The following is a 23539-nucleotide window of genomic DNA, read 5'->3' on the forward strand; positions in this document are numbered from 1 at the left end:
CCCCGGGGGCTGGCGCGTGAGCGGCCCCCACCACCGGGAGCGGGTCAGCATCCACCCAGCTCCGGAGCGCAGGGCAGAGAGGACCTGGGGTGAAGCCCAGAGCGGAGGAGCCGGTGCTCCCGGGCTTCCACCCGACGGAACCGCCACCCCCAGCGCCCCGCTTCTCCCCCAGAAACAAGCCAGAACAGGGTCCTCATTTTTGTCGGGTTTTTTTCAAAAAAAAAGGAACACAGCATCGTTTACACGAAAGTACCTGGACACCTGCAGACGTCACAGTCCAGCCGCAGGCTCAGGAACACGGCCCCACCCCAGGGCCCGGGTCACCCCGTGGGCACCGGTCCCCTGGGCTTGCGTCTGGGACCACCTTGCCATTTCTCCGGGACAAGGCGGTGAAAGCAGGGAGGTCTGGCGTGCACGTGGGCCCCCTGCACCGGCCACGTGTAGGCAGGGACAGCAGAGCAGCCCCCAATGGCCGGGGGGCATCCCCGGCAGGCCGCGGGTCACGGCCAGGGCGGGAAGCAGGGCTGAGGAGTGCCCCGCTCGGGGTGAGCCGAGGACCCCTTGTGGAGGCTGGAGGCCCCCGAGGCTTGGGTCTCAGGGACAGGGCACCGGGGGCCCGTCAGTCACCAGTGCCACCATCTGACGATGTGGACGATGCCGGAAACCTGGCTGCCGACACCCAGAAGACAGGCAGCTGCTGGGAACGTGTCAGCTCTGAGGTCAAGGCCCAGGCCCGCTGCGGCTGGTGTCAGGAACCTGGCCGCCCACCGGCCAGGAGAGCAGGTCGGGCGGGGTCAGGCCTTGGCCTCGGGCTGCTGCCTCTGCTCCCCCACGGCTCGCACGCCGTCCTCTGGGGCGGGCCCGTCCTGCGCGGCCGGCTCCCGCATCGGACTCATCAGCTCCTGGGCCGGCGGCGGGGGCTGGCGGCGGCCCTGTCGGAAGTGGCGCAGGCCCGTCAGCAAGGCCGCAAGGACATAGGCGACAAACAGCACCAGGAAGTACACAAAGTAGACGAGGAACTGGAACAGAGAGGGTGCAGGTGAGCGGGCGGGGCACCCAGGGGTCGCGGAGGCCAGAGCAGGGCCCAGCCTCCACCCACCCAGCGGAGCCTCCGCCGTCTGCCCCGTAGCACTTTGATCACCTTGTGTGACAGCAAATGTGCACTTGGCTCTGGGGCCAAGTCCTCACGGAGGACGCCTGTGCGGGCAGAGGCTGGTGGAGGAGAACAGGCCGCCCAGGTCTCCCGGCCCCCGCAGCCCCCGCGGCCCCAGGGAAGTGCAGCCCTGCACCGCAGGGCCAGTGAAGCTGCAGAGCGGTGATGCCCAGCACACGGGCAACTCCCCCCGATTCTCAGACCGCAGCGGGCAGGGGGGCCAGGGTGGTCTCCTTCGCGTGTGGGCCAGACGAGTGTGAGTCCCGCCCACGGCCCCGGAGCTCAGCTGCCCCGAGTGGCCTCCCCGAGAACCCCTCAGCACTGCGTGCTCAGCCCTTCTGGGAAAGCTCATTTTCAGGAGCAAAACCAGGAAATGAAACGTCGGGGACTTGGCTTCCGGGAAGATGGAGCTGGCGTGACTTGCCTGTTCCTCGCAAGTACGATTAGAACCCTGGACACTGCACAGACAACGCACAGAAGGTGACTCTGAAGAGTGGATGGGGGCAGACTAGCTGGGGCCTTGGAATCCAAGGCGCACCACGGCAATGTGTTCCCTGGGCTTCTTTTCTTTCTGCTGCAAGTATTTTTAAAGGAACCAAAGAAGCCCACAAACCAGAAATACCAGGAAACACAGGAAAAAACACTCAACAAAATCGGCTCCGCCCAGCAGGACAGGACACTGATGAGTGGGAGCCCCGCTCCTCCAGCCAGACCCCACCCTCGTGACCCAGGCTGTACACCCCCCACCCCCGTCAGGTGGTGTTGGTCAGGGCCCAGTGGGAAGCTGGAATGTTCACCCCCATAGGGACCACATGCAATGCCTGGACTTTCACTCCCCCCAGGTGGTGCTCCCCCTCCCTGAAGAGTCAGGACTTTCACCCCACCCAGCCACAGTGAGAACGCTCCTCCCCCACCAGTGTCACTGGAGGCCACGTGGGGAGCAGTAATGAGGCAACCATGGCCCTCCTGACCACTGCAGGCCATGTGGGGAGCTGGCACTCCCTTCCTTGCCCAGCAGTAAGGAGAAGCCCCACCCCACCCCTCAGCGTGAGGAGGGCTGAGCGGGGAGCCTAGACTTCCACCCCACGTGGCTATAACGAGGTGCATGCCCCTAGTCCTCCGCTAGGCTGGTGTCAGGAGAAGCTAGCTAAAACAGAAGGAGTAAATGAGAGCCAGAGTCTCAAAATATTATAGCCAAAATGTACAGGTTTCATTAAAAAAAAATCACTCAGCACACTTACAACCACACAGATCTCTAAATGAATGAGATACAGTCAGCAGACACCCACACCAAGACGACAGAGATGTTACAGTTATCTGAGAAGGATCTTAAAGTGGTCATCGTAAAAATGCTTCAACAAGCAACAACAAACATGCTTGAGACAAACGAAAAAGTCTCAGAAAAGAAATAGAAGAGATAAAGGAGAAAAGTTACAATTGAAAAATATAATCACCAAAATAAATACTCAGCAAATGGTCTCAACAACAGAATGGAGGGCACAGAGAAAAGAATCAGTGAACTGGAAGATGGAACAATAGAAATCACCAAATCTGAACAACAAAGAGAAAACAGATGGGGAAGAAAAGCAGAGCCTCATTCTCCAGGGGACAAAATGTAACACTGTGTCATGGGTGTAAAATAAGAAGAAAGAAAAAGAATGGGGCTGAAAAAGTACTTGAGGAAATAATGACTGGGAAAACTTCCCAAGTTTGGCAAGGGACATAAACCTATGGATTCAAGAAGCTGAGAGAACCCCAAACAAGACAACACCCCCAAATCAGACCAACACACACCATATTCAAATTTTTGAAAGCTAAAGACAAAGAAAAAGGAAAAATCTTGAAAGCAGCCAGAAAAAAAAAAATGACACCTTAAGGGAAAAATAATTAGAACAACAGTGGCTTTTTCATCAGAAACCAGGAAGGCCACAAGGATATGGCAAATTTTTCTCATACTGAAAAATTCAGGAATGAAAAATAAATCAAGACATTCTCAGATAAAGAAAAACTAAAAGAACAATTTGTCACTGGCAGACCTGCCTTAAAAGAATGCTTAAAGGAGGTTCTCTGAACAGAAAGTAAATGATAAGAAACTTGGAACATCAAGAAGGAGAAAGAACACAGCAATCGAAATTGTGGGTAAATAGACTTTCCTTCTCTTCAGTTTCCTAAATGTTTGACAGCTGGAGCAAAACTTATTATCCTATCTTAGGTGGCTCTAATGGTATACAGAAGAAATAAGTAAGACACTTGTACTTAAGCAGTAGAGAGAGAAGTGACCTAAAGGAGGTGAGATTTCAATACTTCACTACAACTGGCCATTTAATACACAAAGCAACCATCAAAAAAGTTACCATGAGAGATACACTCAAAAATACAACAGATAAACCAGAATGAAATTCTGAAGAATCTGTAAATAATCTATGAGAAGGCACAAAAAAAGAAAACAGAAACAAAAGGCGGAGAGAATAAAAAGAAAACAAAAACTGAAATGGCAGACATAAGGACTAATACATCAACAATTACACTAAACATAAAAGGTCTAAATAAACCAATTACAGACAGATATTGGCAGAGTGGATTAAAAAAACATGACGACAACCATATGCTATCTACAAGAAACTCAGGTATAACAATATAGTCAAGTTAAAAGTAAAAGGATGGAAGATAATATGTCATGTAAACATTAACCAAAGGAAAGCAGAATGGCTATATTAATATCAGGTAAAGTAGACTTCAGAGAAAAGAAAATGACCACAGGCAGAGAAGAACATTATATAATGATAAAAGGCTCAATCCAGCAAGACATCCAGTGTATGTGTATGCAAGAGAGCCGCAAAAACGTGAAGCAAAAACACGACAGAATTGAAAGGAGAAATAGACAAAGTCACTATTATAAATGGAAACCTCAACACCCCTTCTCAACAACAGGCCAGACAAAAAAATCCATAAGCATAGAGAAGAAAGCAATACCACCATCGACTATAGGACCTTATTGATATTTATGGAACACTCCACCCCAAAACAGCAGAATTCACATTCTTTTCAAGCGTACATGGAGCTTATAACAAGATAGACCATGTCCTGGCCCCCAAAACAAACCTCAACAAATTATAAGAATTGAAATAATACAGATTGTGTTCTCTGATCACCATAGAACATAATCAAAATAGAAACCAATAACAGAAAGATAACAGGAAAATATCAAAACACTTGGAAAATAAACAACACATTTTGAAATAATCATAGGTCAACCAGAAAGTATGAAAGGAGATAGAAATACATAGAAATGAATGAGAAAGAAAATACAACATATCAAAATCTGTGGGGTGTAGCTAAAGCAGGCTGAGAAGGAAATGTATAGCAATAGATGGAAATATTAGAAAAGAAGAATTCTCATACGATTTATCTAAGCTCCCATCCAAAGAACCTAGAGAAAGATGAGCAAAATAAATCCAAAGCAAGTAGAAAGAAGGAAATAATGACAAAAGTTCTAGCCAGTAACAGTAAGGCAAGAAAAACAGATAAAAAACACTAAAAAAAAAAGACCTCCGAGAACTAATAAGTGACCTCAGCAAGACTATACAAGGTTAACTCACAAATATCAGTGTATTTCTTACACAGGCAGACCTCAGAGATATTGTTCAGTTCCGAACCACCGCAATAAAGTAAATATTGCAATAAAGCAAGTCACACAAATTTTTTGGTTTCCCAGTGCATATAATAATTATGTTTATGCTATACTATAGTCTATTAAGTGTGCAATAGCATTATGTCTAAAAACAACAGTGTGCATACCTTAATAAAAATACTTTACTGCTAAAAAATGCTAACTGTCATCTGACAATGCAGGGTTGCCACAAACCTTCAACTTGTAAAAAAGTCAATATCTGTGAAGCACAATAAAGTGAAGTACAATAAAATGAGGTCTGCCTGTACTAGCAGTGAACACCTGGACTCTGTTATGAACTGAACCGTATCCCTCCAAAATTCATTTGTTGAAGCAACTGAACCGTATCCCTCCAAAATTCATTTGTTGAAGCCCTAAGCCCCAGTGTGACTGTATTTAGAGATGGGGCCTTTCAGGAATGATTAAGGTTAAATGAGGTCATGAGGGTGGGACCCTAATCCAGTAGAACTCCTTATAAGAGAGACACACCAGGAGTGCACACGCACCGAGGAAAGACCACATGGGGACACAAGGAGAAGACGGCCGTCTGCATGCTGAGGAGAGAGGCCTCAGGAGAAACCAAACCTGCTGACACCTTGATCTCAGACTTCCAGCCTCCAGACTGTTAGAGAAAAAATTTCTGCTGCATAAACTACCCAGTCTGTGATATTTTGTTATGGCAGCCCTAGAAGATTAATGCAGACACCAAAATTATAAATACAGTATCATTTACAATTGCTCAAAAAAAAATGAAATTCTTAGGAATAAATCTAACAAAACATGCACAGCACTACAGTACTTGCATGTTGAAAACTACAAAATGCTGAAAGAAATCAAAGTTCTAAGTAAATGGAGAGACATACCATGTTCACAGGTTGGAAGAGTCAACATAGTAGAAGATGTCAGTTCTCCCAATATTGATAAACAGGCTTAATGCAATTCCTAGCAAAAGCCCAGCGAACATTTTTGTAGATATACACATGATTACTCTAAAATTTATAGGGAAGGGCAAAGAAACTATAATACCTAAAATAATTTTTTTTTTAATTTCAAAGTTGGAGGAATCGGTGTACCAAATTTCAAAAACTTACCACCTAGCTACACAAGCAGGACAGTGTGGTGATGGAGGGAGGGTAGGCACATAGCTCAACAGAACAGACAGAGAGCCCAGAAACAGACTCATGCAGTGGTGGAAAGCAGTGCAGTCTTTTCAACAAATGGTGCTAGAGCAACCAGACATCCACAGACAAAGGAATGAAATGTTGTAAGCTTCACACCTTACACAAAAATTAACTCAAAACAGGTCACAGACTTAGATGTTGGGGAAAATCTTTGGGACCCAGGGCCAAAGAGTTATTATATGTGACACCAAAACTAAGATCCACAAAAGGACAAATGAATAAATCAGATCTCATCAAAATTAAAAACTTAAGTTGCAAACAACCCTATTAAGAAGATGAGATGGTGAGCTACGAGCAGGGAGAAGCCTTTGCAGAGCACACATCCAACAAAGGACTACTACCTAGAATACACAGACATTCTCAAAACTCAAGTGAAAAAACAAAGAAGCCAATTAGGAAATGGGCAGAAAAGTGAAGAAACACTTCACCAAAGAGGATGTACAGATGGCAGCTGCACGTGGGGAGAAGAGCGTCACAGCCACCAGGGAAAACGCAAATGGAACCACAGGGACCACCAGCCCTCCACACGGCTCGGAATGGCCGAACAGAAACGGTGGCCACACTGAACGCTGATGAGAACGTGGGGAACCCGGATCCCTCAGGCAGGCCAGTGGGAAGGTAAAATGGTGCAGCGACCGTGGAAAACAGTCTGGCAGCCACCACGTGACTCCACAACTGTACTTCAGGGCATTTATCCAGAGAAATGGAAATCTGGGTTCATACAAAAAGCTATAAACAAATGTTTAGAGCAGCCCCCAACCGGATAAAGCCGGATAAAGCCAGGGCTCTTGGCGGTGAGTGGGTAAATGAGCTGTGGTCCAGCCACCACGGAGCCCCATGTAGCAAAGGACCGGAGTGAAGTAGCCACGCATCTCCAGGACTTGGGCTGAGTGGGGAAGGCAATCCCGACTCACAGCTGCAGGGTCCCACTCTCGCGATGACGACGCTATAGAAATGGGGGGCAGACCGTGGTGGCCAGGGGTCGGGGAGGAGGCAGGGTGGGGGCCCGGCGTGGCCGCAGGGGGCAGGGAGGGATACTCCCGTCTCGACTGTGCGCGGTCCGTATCCCGAGAGTGCCCGCACCGCAGAACTGCAGGACGTGACCGGTGGGGAGGCTGGGCCCGCACCAGGTACGTGGGTCTTTGCATCACCTGTTACCCCACAGGTGAGTGTGTGGTGACCCAGAAGTAGAGTTCAACTTAAAAGACCAGCCAGCCCAGGCCAGCTCCCTGCCTGCTCCGTGCTGGTTCCCACCACCGGTTCTGCCCCACTCTCGCTACCCGGGACGGAGGGAGGGGGCACCCGGAACACCATGTGCAGGGAAGGTGAGTAGGACGAGCCGGGCCGACTTTCCTTCTGGACGCCACCAGGATTTCTAGCTACCAACCAACCTCTAGAGTTACCTTTTAACCAGGAAATTAATCCAGCAGGAGAAAAATCAATATATTGCCAGCTCGATCCAGCGCGGCCAGAACCCGTCACGTGGAAGGGGCTGGGGCCAGGGCAGGCGAGGAAGGCCAGCCCCTGCCCCCCGCCTTGGGCACCCAGGGCTCCAGGGACGGAGAGGCTCCCCCAGGTGCTGGGGCCCCTCCCAGGCCAGCTGGACGGCTGCCAGGCAAGGCCCCATGGAAAGGCCAGGGGACAACATGCTCCCCTGCGAGGCCACCGCTCTGGGGGAGAGGCCTCCCCTGGAGGGTCCCCGGTGAAGGAGGCCCCAGCCCGCCACCTCTGGACGACAGGCCTTGTGCTCTCCGGACAACCCCTCCCGCCCACCCCGTAGGTGCAGCGGCACATGCACCTGTGGACCTGAGTCCAGCCTGGCCACCTGCTCAGCCACAGTCCCCAGTGTTCAGCCTGGGGTGGATGGGGCAGTGTCCCTGGAGGGCCCCACTGGTGACCAAGGGCCAAGACCTGCCTGCCCATGTGGACACGAAGGACCAGAGGCTCTGATGCCCTTCACCAAAATGGATGTCCAAACCCATCCAGAAAGCCAGTTTCTGAACAAGAGGGTCTCTCATGCCTGGGACTTCCTTCCTGGCCAGCTTTGGGGTCACCAAGGCACCTCGGACGGAGGGCTGGGACTTCCCCACGGAGCCGAACAAGCCCCAGGGAGGTCTGGGCTCCCAGCAGATGGCGGCTGTGTCCCACAGGCAGAGGGCGGGGCACGATCCCCGGGGGAGCCCGGTGACAATCCCTCCCACGGGACCATCCTCTGGCTAATTCCAGCTCACTCAAGACTGGTCCTGCCCTGGGTGAGGCCACTGGGAGTCACATGCCCGAGTGGTCCCCAGTCTCACAGCGAAGAAGAATTCTCAAGTTCTTCTTGGAAGACCGAGGACCCGCCTAGGACTGGATGGAGGAAGGGGACGGGAAAGGGGCCAGCAGGCGCCAACGTCAACCCCACGAGCTCCACTCTCTGCTGCCCTCCGCAGGGAGACAGACAGCTGTCACGTGAGCCAGGACCCATCACAGGCAGGGACCTGAACGAGGGCACAGGGAATGCTCCGCCACGCTTCTGTCCCTCCTGGAACCTCAGCCAGTGCAGGGGGCGCCCAGGGCCGGTGAGAGCGCCTCCAGAGCGACCTGCACCCAGGCCAGCCTTGGAGGCCCCAGAGGTCTCGCCACACTCAACCGCGCATGCCCACCGCACTGCCCAGACGCGGGCAGCACTTACAGCCCCAAACTCAGCCCTGGCGGGGAGCCGCACAGGCCGGACTGTGGCCCCTGCCACCTGGCCCTCTGACCCCTCCCTCCCTGCTCCCGCTCAGTCCAGGGGGTCTGGATGGAGACGCCCCACCCTCAGCGGGTCTGTGGTCTGGGTCCCGGGACAGGCAACACCACTGGCTGCGTGGCCACGAGGAGGCCTGGCCAGGACATGCCCCAGAGCCTTCCCTCCTCAAGGAAGTGAGCCCAAAACGGGGGCTCACCTGAGAGTGGACCGGGAGGCCCAGGCCCCGCTTGTCGGAGACAACGAGGGTGATGATGGTCTTGAGGACAGTGGCGAGGAACGTGTTGACTCCGAAGACAAGGGCGCGGAGCTCTTGAGAAAGAGAAGACGCGATCTGAAAACTTAACAGGGAAGCGGCGAGGTCAGACCCCGCTGGGGGCGAGGTGCACGCACAGGCGCAGACGGCCCAGGTGCGGGGCAGCGCTCCCGGGGCCACCGGGAACAGCCGCGAGGCATAGGCGAGACCCGCCCAGTGCCCAGGCTGCCCACCGCTCCGGGGCTGCGTCCTGACCTGGCACGTCCTCCTTCAACGACTCACAAAGTGAGTGCAAAACCAGGTGCAGAAGGCAACCTCGGGAGATGCTTGAAGTCTCCTGGTGACTCCAGGACAGAGTAAGTCATAATCGCTACAGGGTTCCCCAGGAAATCAGCCTCACGAGAGCCGGGCATTAACAGACGGGGCACTGCACGGACAGAGTACGAGGGAAATTCCGGGAGTAAAGTCCTTTGTCGTTAAATGATTCAGTAAATTATAGAAAGAACCGTAAAACAAATAAAGAAGGCAAGAGGAATTAACGCTCAGAGCCTGCGGTGCTCTGCAGAGAAATTAACATTTGAACGTACTTCCAATTAAAAGCCCCAAAGTGCCTTTAAAAAAAACAGAAAAAACTGATCAAGAAGTGTCAGTTCTGAAGAATAAATGAACAAAAATACCCAAGAAGCCTTTACAGAGAATGACCGAGGAGCTTCTGCTGGGGCTCAGGGGGAGGGGGCAGTACACGAAGTGCAAGGATAGCAGTCACGTGACAAACGGCGCACTAACTAAGAGAAGACAGCGGTGGATCAAAGGTCCCTGACGGCAGCTTAACTCCCGGGAAGCGGGCGCTGGGCCAGGTCCCGCAGGCGCGGGCAGAACGCCACACCACACACACAACTGATTCAGGTAGTGCTGCGCGAACTCCGAGAGTCGGATTAAAGCAAACGGTAACACGGCAACACATAACAAAAGGCCTCCCGTCACATGTGGTAGAGGTAAGCGCACTGCAGATAATCAGGAAAAAAGAAATCCCAGCAGAAAAAGAAGCCACGGGTATAAACTGGGCAGGACACCGGGGAAAGGCAACTGGCCCGCGGGCCGCCCTCCACCACCCGCAGGGGCTGTGTGCCTGCCTGGACAGCGTCTGCGACATCTCTGAAACCCCCTTCCAAAGCGCGTGCCCTCTGACCTGGCCGGTTCCCTTCCAGGACCCACCTGAGGCCATTATCAGAATTTGGGAAGAAAAATGTAGGTGAGGGGGGTGGCTCCCATGTTGTCTGTCACGGGAAGATATCGGAGACAGGGGCCTTATCGCCAGGAGGACCGACGACAATGCCCTCTGACATGGAGCCCCGTGGTTACGAGGGGCAGGGGTGCAGAGTGACCCCGGCTCGCTCCAGGAAGCCCAACACCCACGTCAGCCACAGGGCCTGGGGTCTGAGGGGGTCTGCTGTCTCCTTCACGCCTTTCTGCCTCACATTTGACCTTTTCTGCATCGTATCGGATCTTTTTGCCACGAACATCTATGGCTTTTACAATTAACAAGAACACATGAGACACTAAGTGGTCCTGGGAGAAGTGAGGGAAAGACACCCATGGCCCTGGCGCCTGTTCCGAAATGCTGACAGTGACGGTACAGGTGGGCCGTTTCCAGGCTGAGTGTCAGGAGGGGAGGACACAGCATCCAGTGGGCACGGGGTCCAGGCCACAGCCATGGCCACACGGGCAGGGGGGCATTAGGAGCAGAAATCCAGAGAGCAGGGCCAGGGGAGTCGGGGTGTCTGGGCAGCACTGACCCTGACGGGGAGGAAAGGAAGGACGCAGCCCAGGGCAGGAGAGGGACGCTGGGTGCCGGGCGCTCCTGTGAGACGGCTCAGGGGAATCAGGCCACCACACTGCGGGGCGACGGCTGCAGAGGGTCAGGAGTTCGAGGACACGCTCTGAGCTCAACACCAGGCAGGGACAGATCTCGCTGGGCGTGACCGGAGTGGACAGTCCAAGTGGGGAGGGAGGAGCCCCCAGGGAGATGGGGCTCGGAGGGGAGCTAGGGCCAAACAGCTGGGGACAACGACAGGCCGCCTGCCAGGTGCAGGAGGTGTAAGCATGTGTCCTGAGCATGTGTGCTGTGTGTGGCCTGAGGGCATGTGACGGTGTGAACACATACGGTGCGAGCACGTGTCTAGGGTGAACACATGGTGTGCGTGTGCAGCCTCGTGAGAGGTCCAGCTCAAAGGGTGTACGAGGGTGTCAGAAGCCAGCGAGATGCGGGCTGAGGAAGGTTCTGGAAGGCACGGGCGGTCGGCAGGCAGCTCCCGGGACGTCCCCGGGCCAGTGCTGGAGCATCCCCAGGAGTGTGAGGAACACAAGGGCGTCAGGGGAAGGGCTCCCCCGGGCAGAAGGCAAGCTAGGTCACCCAGTCACTCTTGGGCTGTGGGCCACCGTGCCCAGCAGCGGGAGTGGGAGGCGATGGGAATGACCCAGGATGGGACAGCAGGGCCAGGAGACTGGAAGAAAGGACTTCCCGAGGTCCGGTCCCTGTGGACACCATGGCTCAAGAGGGGAGCAAAGGGGATGCCCACATGGCTCCTTGCCCAGCCCTGCGATCCCGGTGGCCAGGACGAGGCATGCTGTGGACAAGCAGGGCCCTGGCTAAAGGCACCCAGGGCTCACGCGCCTCCTGATGTGAGTGACGTGCCAGCACACCTGCTCCACGCTGCCCGGCACATACCCCTGCTGCTACCCATGGAACCTTCTGGAAGGAGGCCTCTCGAGACACACAGCGCACGACCCTCCAGCTGCCCACCCTCGGCTGCAGTCTTTCGGGACTCTCCTGCCAGCAGTCCCACGTGGCCACCCCGCACCAGCCCGACTCACGTGGCGATGGGCACCAGGAACTGGTAGGAGCCACGGAAGAGCACGAAGGCCGAGTAGCACAGCCAGATGCTGCTGGTCCTGTACATGAGGAAGACCAGCCCGGCCTGCAGCACCGTCACCACCGCGATGATCAGCTCAGCCCACAGCGCCCACCGGATCTTCACGAAGCCGGCGGCGAAGGAGGTGATGGCACCTGGGGAGACAAGACGCGTCAGCGCCGTCCTCGGCCTCACGGGTCACCGCTGTCTGGGTGAGGCAGGCGGGGCGTACCGAGCAGAGTGGAGGCGGCGTCCGCCCCGCCGTTGTAGACCCTCGTGGTGTCCGTGGTGGGGTTGACCACGTTCCACAGGATGTGCACGTAGTAGACGATCAGGTAGTAGCCGGCGGAGTTGAAGACCCACCAGAGGGACCAGAGGCGCAGCTGCGGCAGCCGCGCGGTGCGACGCAGCTCGCGGAGCATGTGCGCGAGCACCGAGTCCCGCCAGGAGGCCGGCAGCCGGCCCAGCTTCCCACCCGTGGGCTGCCCTTGGCCCAGGTTCATCCGGTCCAGCTCGGAGGGCGAGGCCCCGGCACTCGCGGGCGCTCCGCGGTTGAAGAAGAGGCTGCGCTCGGGGCGCTTCAGGAAGAACGTGAGGACCAGACTGAAGGTGAGGAAAGCCAGCGAGATGTAGTTGAGCGTGGAGAAGGAGACCCTGCCCATCGTGACCAGCAGCTGGCCCAGCACGGAGCTGGTGAAGACGCCCAGCAGAACGGAGGCCCGCGAGTAGCCGGCCATGCGCTGGTAGCAGGCGGGGGGCACCAGCGAGAAGATGTAGGAGGAGTAGGCAATGCGGGCCGCCATGGTGATACTGAAGAAGAACTCCATGAACTGCATGTGCAGCACGGACGAGCCGAAGAGCAGCAGAAGCCACACGGACACGTAGCTCAGGCCCTGCAGCACAAGCACCGGCTTGTAGCGCAGGTAGTCGGTCAGCAGGAAGATGGGCACCAGCACTGCCAGGTAGGAGTAGGACAGCACGGGCGTGATCTCGTTGGTGACCTGCGGGACGGCAGGCGTGTGACCCCGAGCCCCGGGAGTGCCCGGCGCCCATCACGTCTACTGGGCTTGGCCGGGTGCCTGGGAGCCCCACCCGGACCCCACGCACCCCTTTAGCACGGCGCCCCACCAGGACTACGTGGGGAGCGCCGTCCTCCAAAAACGTGCAGCCCGTTAAGACTGTCCAGGGCAGCCAGGGAAATGGAGCAAAGCACAGCCCGACCCCCCGACCGTGCTCTACCCTGACCCCATCTCCCACGGACGTGCCTCTCAGACAGTAGCTCGGTGCTGACACATGCAGAGAGCTGGTAAGTACGCTGAAAATAATCAGTAACTACGTGCTAAGCCATGCTGATCCAGGCCTGTTTGTTTCTAACGAAATAAAAACATGATACGATTTCACCTTAAGTCTACCGATACAGAAAACAGAGCTGTGGCCAATCTACACTCATGCTGGCCGCCAAGGAAGGCCTTCAGTGGCCGGTCCCACAGGACTCCCGGCTCCACCAAGGGAGCTGCCTGCAGCCTCGGCCACTCAGCTCTCCACTCAAAGAGGGCTGGCCCAGTAGGACCCTCCCTGCTAGGCACACAGGGCAGAGGCCAGAGCCACAGACCCACTTGGGATGACAGCCAGCTGTGCCCCTGGCCGCCCAGGAAGGGCCATCCTGGACCCACCTGGGCCCAGCCCCCAGCAAGAGCCCCAGCTCACGAGACGCCCGGGTCCCTGGCCTTGGCCCCTTCCTGGGGGATGGACACGGGAGGCACCCTGTGCTCAGAGCCTCTCCTGAGGCCCCAGGTGGGTTTTCAGCAGGTGGCCCCTCACAGGAGTTGCACCAGACCCCATCTGACACCTCCCAGGGGCTCCGACTGAGAGCCCCACCCAGGGATTCCACCTGACGCTGCCCAGGGCCCGGCCATGGCTCAGCTCAGCCAGGTGAGCAGCAGGTGAGCCTCGGGCCTTGCTGGGCTCTCAGAGCCTTTGGCCTCCCTTGGGTCCTACCTGACTCAGGGCGCTAACCTTGACTCAGGCCTGACCACCTGCTAACACCATGGGGCGATCCCTGCACCAGCCCAGGGTGCCCTCAGCCCCGCAAGGCCAGCAGGCACTGAGGCCCACTTCACAGACGCTGCCGAGGACCCGGGGCCGAGCCCAGGCCAGCACGTGGGGCCCAGCCAAGCCCACTGCTTAGCGGCCGGCTCACCTGCGAGTTTCTGCAGCCCTCGAACCTGTGCACCCAGGATGTGCCACCTGAGCAGCCAGCCCCAGGGCAGCGCTTCCCAGTGTGCCCAGGACCCCGGGCTGGCACGCACACCCCCAACCTCCAGGGCTCCCCTGCCCGGTGCCCTCCTGCACCACATGCCCACCAGAAGCCATGGCTGACCCCGAAGGCTGTGGTCCCCCGAACACCGAGCACTAACGCCCCAGGACAGTCCAAGACGGCATTGGTGCAAGTCCGTCCCCGGGGCAGCATGAGTAATCAGCACTGGTCCCAGAGGGGTCAGAGCTTGTTTACGGAAAATTCCTGGAACATCAAACCATCCCTCAGTTAGCTGACGAAACCTCTTGGCAGACGGCTTGCACAGCTGCAAGGGCCACGGGGTCAGAGCCGAGGGAGACCAGCTGGTCTTTCCCTCCCGCTGCCGCTGCCCACACTTCTCAGGCTGGGCAAGCACACAGGCCAGGTGAGAGGCTGACCTGTGTCACACCTGTGAAGCGCTGGGAGCACGGGCACCCACCAAATCCCTGGGGCAGCTGGCACGAGGACGGCCTCCTGCTGGCCTCGGTCCAGCATCGCTGGGCCACGTTCCCAACACCTCGATTTGGACGGGCCGGTCCAGGCTGATGGGCAGGACGTGGGAGCTGGGCCCAGGTCGCTTCAGGGCAGCAGCTGCTCTGAAGTCCGGAGGCCTGGCTGGGGCCCCACAGCAGCCAGGACCAGGATGGGGCGCCGGGGGCCCTGAGGACCGGCAGGACCAGGGGAGCAGGGCAGGGCCAGGCCAGGCCAGAGGGCACCTGAATTCCAAGAGGAGCAGCCCCTAGAGTCAACACCTGGCGGCACCCAGAGGGGCGCCGAGTCCTGCCTGATGGGGAGGGAGGACAGGACAGGGGCCGTCACAGAGGATCCCGCCAGCACAGCAGGGTCAGCCGTGGGCTTGGAAGGACTGCTGTGTGAAGCGCCCTTCACACAGCAGGGGTCATGATGTGAAGGGCAGGGGTCATCATGGAGGGGGTCGGGGCCTGACCCAACCCAGGCAGCTCAGATGCAGAGGAATCACAGGCCCAAAGGCGCAAAGCAAAGCTCAGCCCCTCCCGGAGGTGCTCCACGAACCGGGGGCGGCGGCACACGGGGAAACACTCAGCACAAACCGAAAGGAAAATCCGGCAGAGTTCAAAGGCGAAGCTGCGGCATAAACGGACACGGCACGCGGGGAGGCGGCCCGCGCAGACAGCAGAGGCCGCGCACGCGGGGAGGCGGCCAGCGCAGACAGGAGAAGCCGCTGCCCACAGCGGTGGAGCCCGCCAGGCACAGGAAGGCAGACGCCCGCAGGGAGCGGGAGACCGGCCGAGGCCTCGCTCCAGAGACAGCCAGGAACACGGGACAGCGGCAGACGTCGAGGAAATGCACACCCAGCAGCAAGCTCTCCCATCTATCAGATGGGCAGCAACTCAACAGCGCCTCGCGGGTGCTGGCCCGAGGAGCCGGCAGCAGCCTCACGCTGCAGGGGGTCACAGCAGGAGGCCACCAGCAGCAGCGTTTCCCCCAGGGACGAGCTGGAGACCCCGGAGACCCCTGGGGCAGGGGCAGGCAGGCCCTCTGTTTGAGGTTTGAGGCCCTGAATGCAAGCTGGGCAGCAGCAACCCGAATCTGTGTGGGAGGGCCACAGACCCACTGGGCTCTTCCCAGACGGGCCTCTGCCATCCTCTGGTCACGTCCAAGGCCTGGTGGGTGGCTTAATTTCTGCAACCTACTGTTTAATCAGTTACTGTGTGAGCTAAGAGGGCAGGTGGGGGGAGTTCATGACAGGTTTTCCTTCTTGTTATTTTCACGGAGCTTCCCACTCACTCCTACGTCATCTCCGCAGTGGAAGACAGCCCCTTGCAGAACAGAGTGGTGTCCAGGGAACTGGCCAATCAGTGAGCGAGGGATGTGCCAGGCCGGCTGCTCGAGGGAGGCGAGCCCCCACCCGGACTCACCTGGGAAGTGAGCCCTCTGGCTGCAGTGCTGGCCGTGCGGTCAGACGCAATCACACACACACGGCTTTGAGCCTGTGCACGCGGCCCGGGCACCCTGGTGTGTCCATTTTCCAAGAGGACTACTTTGAGGGAACAGGACTCATCTGCACGGCGACTCCATGTGACTTAATTCTGGGGTCGGTGAGGGGTTGGGGCCGAGCTCTGGGCCAGGGAGAGGCAGGGGCTCCCTGAAGAAATCAAGTGGGAAATCCAGGTGGGAGCCAACGGGGCCCAGCGACAGGGGGTGTGGAGGCCGGTGGCCACCCTGGAGGGGACAGACAGGGCTGGCGGGCCGGGGCCAGGTTCTGGGGTGGCGGACGGTCCTCAGGCAGGACGAGCAGGTGTGGTGACCACAGCCCTGACCGTGAGCTTCATCAACCAACGGCCTCTGAGCCCTTTTGATTTGTTTTATTTTATGGAGACAGAAACAGGGAGGGACACTGCCTGTTGCTGATCCTACTACACGTTTGACCCCAGAAACTCCCATCGGGTATAAGCTTATTAGTCAGGTTCCAACGAGATCCTTTGTCCTTGTTCTGAGCAAAAGGCAAATTCCTTCCATAATCCCTTTGGGCAAATAGGCCTCTGCTGGAAGCAAGGGCCCAGCGGGCGGGCGGGGGCCCCCTTGCGCTCTCCCCTCAGAGGCCCACGGCAGGCATGGACCCCTCTGCCGGACCCGCCATCCCTCTAACAGCGGGGACCTGGTAGCCGCCAGCGCCCGCAGCCCGAGCAGCCCCCGCACTCCGGCCCACCCCGCCCACACGCGCACCCACGTGCCTGCTTCTGCGTGAAGTTCTTGTCGGGGCCCAGGAGGTAAGGTGTGATGAAGCTCTCCCCGGGTCGCATCTGGGCCATGAAGCCGTAGAAACAGAGGCAGAACACCAGGCTCCACCAGGACTGCAGCTTGCGGCCCGGCCTGGGCTCCGCCGGCACCTGCTTCTCCACCTCCGGGCCGGAGAGGGCCATGCTGCCCAGGTCCCCGACGGCCCTGCAGGAGACTGAAGGGGACTCTGTACCTGGGAAGGAGAGCCAGAGTCAGGGCAGCTCAGCAGACAGCCCGCAGCCGTCTCCCACCCCCGGAAACTTGGCTGCAAAGGGCTCCTCCCCCTGTCATTCAATCGGGCTCAACCTCACAAGGTGGAGAGGCCACAGCCCCAGCCCCAGCCCCAGCCCCGAGCTCTAACCTGGAGCTTGTGAGGATCCAGGAGCCCGGCCCAGCCAGGCCGCACTGTCACCACTTCTGGGGGCTCCAGGGCTGCGGCTCCCACAGGGTGGCTGCCAACCACGTGGGGCCCATAAACGTTAAGTAATGAAAACTAAATGCAATTTAAGATCCAGTTCCCCGGGGACACTGGGCTCATCTCACGTGCTCACGGCACCGGCTGCGAGCGCTGGGCTGCGTGCACCTCCCCCGCAAGGTCTGACGGCCTGATCCTCACTGTGTCCCAGCCCCAGGCGTGTCCAAGTGCCACGCCCAGAGGAGAAGCAGTCGTGCCCGCGATGGCCCAGAGGACGTGGCAGGAGGAGGACCTGCCGGGCCAGGCACACACCAGACCACAGTCCAGGGTCGGGGATGGGGGCAGAGAACCCCCAGGGGCCACCGAGGGCAGAGTAAGACTTCACCCCAGCACCATGATTTCAACACAGGCCTGGCCCTTGCTCAGCAAGGGGAACTACGACAGTCAGAGCCCGGCTGTTCTTTACTCCTGTGTTTACTTCTGAGACCGAGGGAAAATGGGGGGCTGCTGTGGGACAGCAGTAAACCCCTGAAGAAGCTGCGGCTGGCGGGTTTGTTTGTGAAGCTACAATGAGGGGCAGGGTACGGGTGAGGGGGGCAACAGTGGCCCAGGAGTTACAGGGTCCTAGGTCCCAACGTTCTCAAGGTCCAAGCGAAACACCAGCTAGGATGGGGGCTGGAACCCGGCCCCTCCCCCGGCACCCCTCCGCCCAGGAGGTGTGGTCCCCCAAGAGCACACAGGCCAAATGGCTCCAGCAGAAAGACTCTGATGTTTGGGGCAGGGGGTGCACACACGGCCCCCCACTCCAGCCCCAGGAGTCCCCCAAGTTCACTCTCCCGCTCCCCGGTCACTGCCCCCGGGCGCCAGAGAAATGCACACCCTCCGCCAGACAGGCACCCAGCGAGGGGCGAGCAGCCGAGAATTTACGACGCCCGGGGTCCCCAGGAGCGCCCCCCCCGTCCCCCAGGGGTCCCTGTGCTCAAAGAGATGACACAGGCTTCCCTACCTGGCGTCCCCGAATCCCGGGGCGGAAGTCTCAGATACCAGAACCCCGCAAGCTCACCAGCTTCTTCTTTCTACTTCCTGGACTCCCATGGCTTCTGAAACCCCAAGGCGGTGCTTCTGAGACTGCAGTGAGAGCTTGTCACAAGTGTGTCTGAAGGTCTCAGACACACTCCAGGACTCTGCACCCTGACACGGCCCCCAGACACGCCCAAACAGGTGACCGAGCACGCAGGGAGCTGCTGCCTCGGGATTCCCAGCTGGTCACCGATAAGAGTTCCGCCTCCAGCATTTCAGGCCAACACCACAATCCCGCCTCCACCAACACGCAGATGGGCCCCTGGGCCCCGGCGCCCAGCCCTGAGGGTCCCAGGAGTCCTCCAGGGTCACAACACTGTGGTAGACCACCGCCACCCCCAGAAGCAAGGACATGCAAGGGTCCACACCCTGCAATGGCCAGGGAGCTGTGGGGGGGGGGGAGGTTTAGGGGTGGGGTGGGGGGGTTAGGGGTAGGGGGCAGTGTCTGCTGACACCCGGGGAGCAGGGCTGAAGGACGGGGTTTACATGGAGTCTCAGGGAGTGTCCCACGAGCTGCGCCCCCTTCCTCCCAGCCCCACCCCTACAATCTGGGGACACTGTGCTCAGTGCTGGAGTCCCTCACCTTCCTCCTGAGTTACAGGACAGCTGGAAGAAAGGAGGGGCCTCCCCCAGCCAGCAGGGAGAAACCCAGGCCTCCTCTGCTCTTGGATCACAGGAAGCAAAGGGCCAAGGGCTCACCTTGGGCTCACGTGCACACGGTCTCGCCTCTGGGCTGCAGCCCATTGGCTGGCGCGTCTCCCAGGCTGCACGGGGAGCCTTCTACCCGCTGTCTCCACAAACATCTGCTCAAGGAGCCCCTGAGCCTCAGGCCTGCCACCCAGCAGGGGTGGCTGAAGGCAGGCAGGCTTCTCACCGGGGCTGGGAAGGGCCATCACACGCGCCAGAAAGAGGGACTCAAACTACCTCTGTGCTTCTCACTCAGCCCGGGCGCCAGGGACCCGCTCTCCAAGGACGTGAGTGAAGATGCCACCCCGGACAAAGGCAGCTGCCTATCCTAGGAAACCTCTGCCGCCCCGTGGCGGCCCAGTGACCCCTGGAGCCAGCCTCCCCCTGCCCCGTGCCGGGGGAGCAGCCACAGCAGTGAGGATGCCAGGAAGCACAGAAGGCACCAGACCCACGGGGCTCCCTTCGGAAATGGCCACTTTCATTCCTGCTTGACGTTTGTCCTGAGCGTTGCTTTAAAATCTGTCCCTTCCACCCACATAAGGCCCTCCTCCAACTTCTTGTGGGGGGCACAGTCCTGGGCCTGCCCTTCACCAGCACCCCTGGCTCCCCGCGGTGAGGGGGCCCCTGCAGGGGCACCCAGGGCAGAACTGCGGGGAGGGGGCCGCGAGGCAGCGCTGACCTCTGTCACCCGTCACAGGCGGAAACGCCGCTACAGGCCTCACTGAAGAGAGAAGGGCCAGGCCTCAAGGAGCCGGCACTGCGGCCGCTGCGGGGCCACCACCCAGGGCCGTGAGCAGTGGCACTGATCCGAACTACAGGGACACCCGCCACACCAGGCGGTGTCCACTTTGGAAGGTGCGTCCCTCCCACAGTCTCCCACACTTGGCTCCGCACCACCGGACGCGCTGCCCAAAGCTTCCAAAACGAGTGGAGGGCTGCCAGCTCATGGGCCCATGGCTGGACCGCAGGGTCACGGGGAGCTGCTTGGCCCCATCCCGGGAGCAGCAGGGCCCCCGGGAGGAAAGGCCACCTGTACTGGGGCCTGGGATGGGGGTGCAGAGGAAAGGCGGACGCGGAGCAAGGTTCTCCCCTAGCGAGGCTGGGCCCCCAGCAGGGAGCTCCGAGGACTCCGGCTCCGGCACTGTGGGCAGCCTGGGAGACGGCTGCTTCTGCATGCATTCCGGAGTTCCGAGCTGGCCCCCGATTCCAGCCTGTAATCTGAGACCTGCGGCCGGGGATCCCCACGTGGCGAGGAACCCCACGAACACACGTGTGTGCCTGGCGGGCACCTGGACACTCAGGACAAGTGTTTCGGATAGGACCCGGGGGATAGCTTTCCTCCCGGAGACGTGTAGAGCGACCCACTGTTCTGGACAGTCTCCAGCGCTGGGCTCCAGCCGCGCCAGGAAGTGTTCCAAGGGGAAGTTGCTCACAATTACAGACTCCAGGCGCAGGAAACGACAGTGGCTTGGCTGGAGACCAGAAGCGCACCGGGGGCTTCTCCACAGGCCCGCGCGGAGACCGAAGGTGACAGACGCTTGGAGCGTGCGCCTGGGTTCCCACATGGCGCGAGGCTGCACGTGGGACTCACCGCCCCTTCACTCAGCGCCAGCGTCCCCGCGCCCAGCCCGGCACCAGGGGCCCATGCGCCCTGTGCTCTCCCCGGGCCCCAGAGCCACCGGCCCCCGTCCACCCCGACACTCGGAGAGCGAGCAGCCCCGCGCTCCTCCCGCAGCCCCCGGTCCTCGCCCCCGGAGCTCCTGCAGACAGGGGAACCCCACTACCTGCGCGCTCGCGGCCTCCGCTGCTTGGCGCTAGAAGGGACCACACTGCCCACAATGCCCCGCGGCGGCTCGCTTCCGGGAGGCTGGGGGTGGGGGCGCACCTGGTCCCGCCCCCGCCGCACGTCACCGCGGACAGCAGTTGCACGGTCTCTGACACGCGCCCCACCGTGGCACCCGAGGTCCCCGCGGGACGGGCGCAGCAGCCCCGCGCGCACGCCCCGCGCCCCGGGACTCGGGGCTCAGTCCCCACCCCAGCCCATCGCGTCGCCGCCCCCGATCACGCGCCTCTGGCCGCCCAGCGCGGGCTACTCCCCGTGCGTCCAAACGCCCGGCCGCACCCTCCGGAGCCCCCTCCCGAACTCCTCGCGCACCCCTGGCGCCTACCCCCGCAGCGCCTGGCTCTGGTCATACTGATCGGGGTTGTGCTGGAGGCCTCCGGGAACGGACCTGGACAGAGACGCGCCCCCCGGCGCCCCGCAAGCTGTGACCGCTCCTCGACGAGCGCAGATCCCCTGACTTCTGCACAGCCTGTCCCGCCGCCACCCTGTGCCTTTTCTTCTCGGTTCATTCATTCTGAGATGTTCCTTTCCTAGCCAGCCCGCAACTCAAGCCAGGGACGTGGGTCACTGAGCCAGCAAGAGACAGGACTGTGGGGTTGGAAGGGGCACCCTCCCCCCACGCAGCCGTCTGTGCGGATCACCCTGGCCCACACTTGCTCTGGTGGTTGACTGGGGACTCCAACAAGGCACAGGCTCAGCTTCCCCGAGGGAGGCAGAGTAAATTGGGAGAGGGGCACAAAGACAAAGGAATGGACCAGAGGTCTGTTTGGACCTAGCAGAAGGTCCCCTGGAGGGATCCCAGGAAGGCGACAGGCCAAGGTCTCTCCCCACTCCTCACGGCAGGACCGACCACCCTGGACTTGACCTGTCTGGTGCAGTGAGGCCCGTGAAAGTGAGGGATGCCGGCCTCTGAGTCATGGCAGGGAGGTTGCAGGTGTCCAGGCTGTGACCCTCAGGCTGGAGCAGTGGGAAGCAGCCCCTCTGGCAGCCCCACTGCTCCCCACTCCTCTCTGCTGGGAGGGGGAGAACCCGGAAGCTGGCCTCACAACCTCAGAAAGTGGCTTCGCCCTCCCGCTGCCCTAAAGGATGGCACAAAGGAGCGTGGCCACGGGGCACCCAGCACCAGTGAGCCATTGCCATTGGCCAAGTCTGGGAACTGGCCCAGACCAGCAATGCGGCCCCTTGGGGAGCAGGACGGACAGCACCCTGGGACCGGGACAGGAAGGGTGGGCGCCCATGGCACACACAGGTGTGCACAGGTGTGCAGAGAGCAGCTGCCCCTGAGCAGGCCCACAGTGAGGATCGGAGCTCCGTCCCCCAAGTCCCTCACCCGGTGGTCTCTCTGGCATGTGGGCATGTGTGGAGCCCGAGTAACAGAGCCCAAGCCTTGCTGTGATCCCTGGCCACACAGAGCTCAGGGATCCTGCATTAGCTGGGCCCGGGGCGGGGTGGGGGGTGGCACTGGCCCGAAGGGGTCTTGGGCGGGCTCAGCCCAGCTGGGGCTGCAGTGTCTGGCTGGGCTATGGTGCCCAACAGCACCCCATGGGCATTGTCACCAGGAGGCTGCTCCTCCACGGGAAGAGGGAAGGGCTTCCAGAGTCCAGGATGTGATCCTGCTGCCAGGAGCAGCCCGGACGCCAGGGCACAGGGTCCCAGAGGCCTGGCAGGTGCAGCTGGCTGGAAAGTGGGATTGCCAAGCAGAGACGTGCAGAATCGAGTGGCCTGGGGCGAGCGGCCATTTTGGAGGATGGATCTCGCGCTTCAGTCATCGTAGCTTTAAGTGGTTCTCTTGGCTTTAACAGTCTATTCGTCAGATGTTTACGTGCCGGCTCCACGCAGGATCGGGGTAGCTGCCGCGGGGGTCGCAGAGGGAGCGAGAGTTGGTCCCTGGGTGGACCAATGGTCGGGAGGGGTCAGGATGGGCCCGGCAGTGCTGAACCACAGCCTCACCAGGCTGCAGGCTCCAGTCATGCCGCTCACAGAGATGTCCAGGGTCTACTGCCCCACGAGACCCCTCCCCTCTCAAAGGGGAGCTCAGGCACGCTCAGCAGTTGTAGTGAATGACAGCCCCCAGCCCATACCTGGCCCACCCAGCCCTGTCTCCCCGCGACGGGGTGCCCCAGCCTGTCAGCTCCAGGCATCCCCAGCTCACCACCTCCTGGGACACCCCCCCCCCAGAGTGTATCCCATCCCCCTTCCCTCCCCTTCCCTCTCCACCACCACGTAGAGCCCCGCACCCCAAGTCCAGGTTGAGATAGCGAGGGGCCTGCTCACCGCTGTGCAGGCCAGCCTGCCGGGGTCCCAATCCGGGGCACGACTCCCCCTGGGAAGACTTCAAGGGAGGCTCATCTTTGGGGGTCTGTGGCACCCAGTCTCCCAAAGGGCTTCGCCCAGGCTTCGGGGGTCTGGTGGTGGACGTCTCCCCGCTGCCGGCTCCTGCCCAGGCCCCTCGGGCTCTGTGGGGAAACCCTGGCCTAACCCAGGGAAATGGTCCATCCCCGAAAGGAGGGCCCAGGGACGGGCTGTGGGGTGGCCTTGAGCTGCGTCAAGGAGACAGT

The 23539-nt window shown here is 59.5% G+C and overlaps 1 protein-coding gene across 20 annotated transcripts; it reads right to left on the reverse strand.

Annotated features, from left to right (window-relative positions):
• Window positions 1-243: 243 nt before the first annotated feature.
• On the reverse strand, window positions 244-20961 carry SLC19A1 (solute carrier family 19 member 1). Of its 20 annotated transcripts, none has more exons than XM_049709674.1 (8): window positions 20923-20956; window positions 18378-18499; window positions 17318-17408; window positions 16911-17149; window positions 12133-12901; window positions 11863-12055; window positions 8932-9073; window positions 244-1019 (listed from the first exon to the last, which is right to left on the reverse strand). In XM_049709674.1, the coding sequence occupies exons 4-8, from the start codon at window positions 17097-17099 to the stop codon at window positions 795-797; spliced, it is 1518 nt and encodes a 505-aa protein (XP_049565631.1). In that variant the 5' UTR covers window positions 17100-17149; window positions 17318-17408; window positions 18378-18499; window positions 20923-20956; the 3' UTR covers window positions 244-794. The 20 variants fall into 20 exon arrangements, with proteins under 20 accessions (XP_049565631.1, XP_049565633.1, XP_049565634.1 ...); XM_049709676.1 differs by having other exon boundaries at window positions 18378-18471; window positions 20923-20940; XM_049709677.1 differs by lacking the exon at window positions 20923-20956 and adding an exon at window positions 19151-20913 and having other exon boundaries at window positions 18378-18471.
• Between the last annotated feature and the right edge of the window lie 2578 nt (window positions 20962-23539).

The sequence above is a fragment of the Orcinus orca genome, chromosome 5 (genome assembly GCF_937001465.1).
Source record: "Orcinus orca chromosome 5, mOrcOrc1.1, whole genome shotgun sequence".
Classification (NCBI taxonomy): Eukaryota; Metazoa; Chordata; class Mammalia; order Artiodactyla; family Delphinidae; genus Orcinus; species Orcinus orca.

Coding starts and splice junctions, on each gene's coding strand:
- SLC19A1 (XM_049709670.1), bottom strand. CDS start 18,466: ATGGGAGTCCAGGAAGTAGAAAGAAGAAGCTG. Junction 17,122..18,434: donor GAAGTAGAAAGAAGAAGCTG/GTGAGCTTGCGG, acceptor AGTCTCCTGCAG/GGCCGTCGGGGACCTGGGCA. Junction 1,020..8,931: donor GCCTCCCGGTCCACTCTCAG/GTGAGCCCCCGT, acceptor TCTCTGTTCCAG/TTCCTCGTCTACTTTGTGTA.